The sequence below is a fragment of the Triturus cristatus genome, chromosome 3_1, assembly GCF_964204655.1.
Source record: "Triturus cristatus chromosome 3_1, aTriCri1.1, whole genome shotgun sequence".
NCBI lineage: Eukaryota > Metazoa > Chordata > Amphibia > Caudata > Salamandridae > Triturus > Triturus cristatus.
Window position 1 is genome coordinate 330,198,540 of NC_140583.1, and position 7,045 is coordinate 330,205,584.

The 7,045-nt window shown below is 45.3% G+C and overlaps 1 protein-coding gene across 1 annotated transcript in view; it reads right to left on the reverse strand.

The window, feature by feature from the left end:
* TSPAN3 (tetraspanin 3) overlaps nucleotides 1-7,045 on the reverse strand; it is a 192,921-nt gene that overhangs the window by 19,751 nt on the left and 166,125 nt on the right. Inside the window, exon 6 of the mRNA XM_085644042.1 lies at nucleotides 4,015-4,098. Within this exon, the coding sequence (XP_085500168.1) occupies nucleotides 4,015-4,098 (84 nt within the window). The remainder of the gene's footprint in view (nucleotides 1-4,014; nucleotides 4,099-7,045) is intronic.

A 7,045-nucleotide genomic window follows, 5' to 3' on the forward strand; every position in this document is an offset into this window, starting at 1 on the left:
ATCACAAAATTAAGAACATCTATGACAACTTCAACGACATCCCACACAGGGAACAGACACCCACCGGCCCCCCCTCACAAAGCAACCGACACTCGACAGATGGATCGCCTCACAATCTAAGACACCCTGAAGACTATGAAGTCAACCCACTCTGCGGCCCTCCATGGATCCCTGCTCCTACCACAGCCACCACAGAGCTGCAGACATCATCGCCCGAACTGCAAAGAATCATCAACCTCTCCTTCGAAACCACCTACTTCCCGGATGACTGGAAACACGCCGAGATCAACCCGCTCCTGAAAAAACCCTCTGTGGACCCCAGCTACCTCAAGAATTTCACACCGATCTCCGTACTGCCAAACCCAGCGAAAGTCATTGAAAAAGCTGTTAACAGCCAGCTTGCCGCCTTCATTGAAGAAAATATCCTCGACTCCTCCCAATCAGGCTACAGGAAGAACCACAGCACCTAAACTGCCCTACTCGCCGCGACTGAGGACATCCGCTCCCTCCTCGACAGAGGAGAGACTGTAGCCCTCGTCCTCCTGGATCTCTCCGCAGTCTTCGACACAGTCTCCCACCGTACCCTGGCCCGCAGACTCCATAGAGCACGGATCCAGAACAAGGCCCTTGACTGGATCCGCTCTTTCATCTCCGACAGAACGCAGCGGGTCAGACTACCCCCCACCCCCTCCTCTCTAATCCCACACCAACCACCTGCGGAGTCCCCCAAGGATCCTCTATCAGCCCCACCTTGTTAAAAATCTACATGGCTCTGTTCGCACCCATCGCCGGATCCCATGGACTCAACATCATACGGTACGCAGATGACACCCAACTCATACTCTCCCTATTCAACGAACCCAACACCTCCAAATACAACTTTCAAGAAGGAATGGAAGCAGTCGCCAAGTGGATGAAGAACAGCTGCCTACAACTAAACAGACAAAACCGAAGTCCTCATCATGAGCCCACACCCTGATGCTTGGAACAACACCTGGAGGCCCTCTGACCTCGGGGACCCATCCTCCCACACCGACCACCCACGCAACCTCGGAATCATCTTGGACTCGGAACTCAAAATAGACCGCGAAATCAAAGCTAGTACCTCCTCCTGCTTCCACATCCTCCACCTCCTACGAATGACCTTCAAGTGGATTCCCCTCAAACACAGGAAGACCGTTACCCACGCCCTCATCAGCAGCAGACTGACTACGGCAACGCACTATACGCCGGGATCAACAAGAACCTCACCCGCAAACTCAAGAACGCCAGCGCCAGACTAGCCCTCAACCTACCGAGCCACTGCGACATCACCCAACACCTGCAGATCCTACACTGGCTTCCAGTCGAGAAGAGGATCACCTTCAAGGTTCTCACCCACAAAGCCCTCCACAACGCCGGACCCGCCTACCCGAACCACTGTCCCACTTTCCACACACGCCAAAGATACCCCCGCTCAGCCCAACTCTCCCTGGCTATGGTGCCATGCATCAAGAAGTCCAGAACAGGAGGCCGCTCCTTTTCCCTCCTCACGGCCAGAGCATGGAACTTCCTCCCTCTCCACCTCCGAGTTCATGAATGACCTCAAGACTGGTCTTTTTGACAAATCACCATGAACATCCAGGAGCTGTGTGACCCAACCCCTCCCCGACCCCAGCGCCTTGTGCACTTAATAAACCCCGATTGATAGGTTGGAATGCTACCCTGAGTGATTGACAGTGGTTAGACTTCTTGCAAGCATTTCTCCTATCACCTTGTGAGTTTGATAACACAATAACAGAACAATGGATGACGGGAGCTGGCTGAAAGTCTCGACACACAAGTGTACTACACATATAATGGCCTTTGTTTAAGGCTTAGCTAAAAATGAACTCAGGTTTCAACTGCCAATGCATAGGCTCACAAACTAGTTGGGTACTTAATTGTCCTGCCTGGAAACTATGTACCAGTTACCCACCATAGCTCCTTCCATGTTTTTTTATTTACTTTTACATATTTTATTTAACTGTATTTTTTGCAGTATATAAACTGCACAATTTGCTGCTGGATTGCTTCTTTATATTGTATATCATGACAGCATAGCTTTCACCAGACAATTACTTGAGATTCACCAGAATCCTCCAACATTTTGGGAGCTGGAAAGCACATGTAGTGATTGGGCAGAAGTTGTGTGCTACCACATAAGAAGTGCTTGCCTTCAACACAGCTGTGATAATTTTATTTATTTATCCAGATGCCCGAGCTTGAACTTTCAGGAGCACATACATGCCATTGCAATGCTATTAAAGTGACTTCAATAACAAAACTAGATAATTTACATCATTTTCTCTGGCTGCAGCACAGATGGGAGGAGAGCAGCAATTGACAATGAGTTGTAGGCCCGGCTTTACAGTGCATTCATAAGCTAGACCTATTGGCATTGTCATGGCTTGCTAAAACATCATGATTTGGTGCTCATTTAGCTTTCTTGTTTATTAACTAGTTCAAGGTTGGCATCAGCCATCTTGGAGGAGTAAAAAAAGAAGAAGGAAAAAAGAAGGAAAAAAAGGCATCGGCCAGATCATGCTATATGTGCCCACATGTGGGAAAAGGTAGCCATTTCCCCTGCTTTTGTTAATGTGGAATAGCACAGGTAAGAAATATTGGCAAAACCAAAAAGGTCTGCATTGGCATCAAAAAGGAAAAAAGTAAGATATGCTTGTTTCACTTAAATGCAGCGGTTGAAGTACATTCAAAAAATAGTATGAGAGCGGTTATCTGGAGTGTAATTGAGAGGGGTAAGTGAGTGGAGGGTCGGGCTAAAACAAATAAAATATTCTGTAACTATTTTGTTGGGCTTTCACCTTCAGGTAGCTTCAGATAAATTAACCCACACACCTTGGATGAAAAATAAATGCAAATTAAACTAATAAGTCAGAAATGTATTATTTTACGTTATGACTATTGGTTAATTCTATCTTTGGAGTGGTCTGTTGGTGTAACCAGAGAGTCGAAGAATAGAATCCCGGTTGGCAATGCGGTGAATAGTGACTTGTGAATTTATAATGCTAAAACGTCCCAGCCTGTGATAGAAAGCACTGAGAATATGTAAATCTCTCTAAAAAAAAATTGTACAACACACAGATAAAGACAAGCGGTCTCAAATCGTGCAAAAAGATTTAGTGTTTAAGACAAAACAAGAACCTAATCTAAATATTGTCATAAGTGTCTATTGAAAGGACGCTCACCAGAAACCAGCTGGTCAACACCCTTACAATACCCCCGTTCAGATAGGTGTCACCTTGGGGAGAGCCATAGTTTCTTCTTTAACTCTCTATCCAGTCATCCAATTCACCGCACAGAAGACCCCCACGCCCCATCCCTTCGCTTTCTGCCGGTGGCATCTCAAAGTCTATTAGCCGCCCAAGAAAGTTTTTTTTTTAACAAAAAGAATGTAAACTGTTTTAGTGCGATAAAGAACAGGTTGAGCATATGGTCCGATATCATCTTATCTGTAGATAAAAGTCTTGAATACTGGCTGGACATCGAATGTTTACTGTGTTATATTGTATCTGTAGCTGGCTTCAATTCCGGCCACATCCTAGAGTAAGCTTTGCCTGCTCACCCACATTACCGTTATACAGCAAAGTTTCTAATGGGAGGAACTTTTTTATCCAGATGGAGTGCAACAGTACTACTAGCACTAGGTCATCAGTAGGACTGAAAGCACAGGACATCATCAGTGGTACCATACAGCATCCGGCTGTGTGTCATAATACGAAACAGTAAAATAATTGTATCACAAAAGTAACATAACCAGAATACAGACTACCAAAATATCATGAAGCTAAGTACATAAAGCAAAGTGTAGATTTACTATTCTTAACTCCACATCTACGTACCTTGAAGATATATATACCATCAAGGTATGTAGAAGTGGAGATAAGTACAGATCTCATTATTTTTATTTAGTTTTTCTTCTGGCTTCGATATTATTGTAGAACAATGTTTTAAACATACAGATCTCGGTCTTACCTGAATAGCAGCAAAAGCCAACGCCGCCCAGATGACATACATCATGATTTCCTGCAGCTTTTTCACAACCAGAGCTTCACATCCCTGTAACCCACAATGAAAACAGATTTCTGAACAAGTATTTCCAACTCTGTGATTCTATAAAATCAATCGCAGTGTATACTGAGGGTAGAGACCAAACAATAAATCTTCAACAACATGTATCAACATTGTTTGTGAAAACTAAGCTCCATACATTTCGTGCTACCTAAAATCAACTCTAATGTAGAGACATCATTTACAAGAGGAAGAAGACATCTGGCAACTGTACAGCCTGTTCGAATGAGTCGCAGTTTAAAAACGACTACAGTGCTTGCACGGCAATGTCTAAGGGAGCGAGAAGAGCCTGAATGGTTGGCTGGTCAACTGCACTCAAGGATACAGAGCTGTGCCTGTGACTTAGTGGAAGAAAGGGGACTCTGGTAGGCAGTTGTGAAAAAGACGTGTGGGTTGTCGACATCAAATGGAGGTGGAGAATGCTAACCTGCTCAAACCTCTCCAAATCAGCTAAGTTTATGTAGTGAGTAGGCTGAACATCAGATGGTTACTTGCTTTTGCCAGTTAGGATAAAGTGCTGTATCTGTTCAAAGAAGATGGGGTTAAAAAAAAAAGTTGCAATATGGATAAGTGCTGATGTAAGGCGCTGAATACAAAAGCCAGAGAGGAGAGTGTAGTTCAATTGCAAGGCAGGTTACACATTTGAAGAGGGCTAGTATGAAGGTTGAAAGGGCCAGGTGAAGCGCACGTTGAGTTGGCCGATAAGAGCATGGGGATCCGCTCTAGAGGAGCTAGAGAGAAAGTGGTTGGGGGGAGGTGGAGAGAGGAGTGTTTTGTGTGAATGCAGAGGGCATTTCCTCATTGTGGTAAATTTTAAAGAAGAGTACGTTGCAGGCAAATGATGAGCTGGCTCAGTGCAGGTGGAGTTGGAAGGAAAGAGAAAACTTGCGCTGCAGAAGTGCGCCATTTTGCTACCTTACTTTTCAAAGGTTTGTTTCATACATATCCAATCATGCTGTCCTATTAACGAAAGAAATGATGCCATGTCCCACCCATGGCAAAGTGGTTAAGAAAGGGATGATTCATTTTAGAGATTGTTGTTGGTCCGAGAGATGGGAGTGGGAGATGAAACAGTAGCAAGGGGTACAGCGAGGGTAGGGGAGGTGTGGAGACAATGGTGCCACTGATCTTCGCTCTTTTGGAAAGGAGGACTATGGACTATAGTTCAAGCGATGAAGGGCAAAACTCTGGGGGTTGTGATGAAGGCTGTAGCCATTGATTATTTTACTACTGGATGTTGCCAGTCTGAGTGAGACATTTAAGTGATAACCTTCAAAGAGTCTCATGGAAAATGTCTAGCAGAAACCAACCTAAAAGAGCAGAAACAAAAGCTTTATCAGTGTACACGCTGAGCGAGAACTGAAAGAAGAGGTGAGCAAGTGAGAAGTAGATGGGGAAGCGGGATAGGTGAGTGCATGAAGGGATGCAGGAATGCGAGAAGTGGAGAAGAAACCGGGAGAAGAATGGATGTCAGCGCAAGTGAAGTAATACGACGTGGCAAGGGAAGCTGTGAGGAGGAAGTGGGTGAGGAGGAGCGATTTATGGGAAAGATGAGGTTAGATGTGGATAGAGAAAAATAAGCGAGGGAGAGGTAGATAGAAGAGAGGAGAGTTGTTAAGAAAAGCTTTTGAGACTATGCAGGAGAGCCAAGATGGAAGGAAAGTAGGTAGATTAAGAGAGTACAAGAAATAGATGAGTGTTGGACAGAAATGTCCAATGCATAATGTGTACACCTTCCTTGAGTGAGTCAACTGGGCAGGACTAGAACCGGTTCTGTGTCCTGAAGGGGTGCACTAGGAATGCCTTCTCGTAGAACTACTGCCAAAAACCTGGGTTGTGGACTTCAAACAGTGCTGGTACCATACTGATGTTTGCAAATGAATAGCCAAAACCAGAATGAATATGCTACTTACCAGTATGCATCTGTTCTTGGCATGTAGGGCTGCTGACATTCATATCTGTGCATAGATCGCCGCCTAGTGTTGGGTCCGGATGTTTGCACGTTGTTGTCCTGGAAGAGTCTTCGAAGTATCCTTGGATAGGTGACTCCTCCCCTGGACTACAGTGCGCATGGGCATCCTCTCCATCCTCAGATTGTTTTTCGCCATTGTGGCAGTGATGGAGTAGATACAGAAAGTGATGACCATGCTATACAGTAATTCTGAGAGCTGCAGCTGCTACAGGCGCCGGGGAGGAGGGAGGGCGATATGAATGTCAGCAGCCCTACATGCCAAGAACAGATGCATACTGGTAAGTAGCATATTCAGTTCGAGGCATGTGGGCTGCTGAATTCATATCTGTGCATAGAATACATAGCAGTGCCCTCTATTAGCAGCGGCTACCAGTGCCAGCTGCAGCGGTCTGAAAAAGTGTTTTGAGAACAGCCTGTCCTACAGCTGCCTGCTGTTTTGACTGCACGTCTACACAATAGTGTTTTGTAAATGTGTGTGTAGTGGACCATGTGGCTGCTCTGCATATATCATGCAGGGGAATATTTCCTAGAAAAGCCATGGAAGCCCCCAACTTGCGTGTTGAGTGGGCTCGTGGTGGAATAGTTAATGTGCGTTTTGCCTTTTGATAACAGATTTGAATACACTTAACTATCCATCTGGCTATCCCTGCTTTGGAGATGGCGTTACCTTTGTGGTGCGGGGCAAAGGCAACGAACAGTTGTTTTGTGTTCCTGAAGGGTTTAGTCCTGTCGATGTAGTACATGAGGGCCCTCCGTACATCTAGTGTATGTAGTGCCCTTTCTGCGACAGTTTGTGGGTTTTGGAAGAAAACGGGCAGTTCAATAGTTTGATTCATGTGGAACTGCGATATTACTTTGGGCATGAATTTGGGGTTGGTACGTAGTACGACCCTGTTGGCGTGAACCTGTATGAATGGCTCTTGAACGGTTAGTGCCTGGAGTTCACTAACTCTTCTTAAGGAA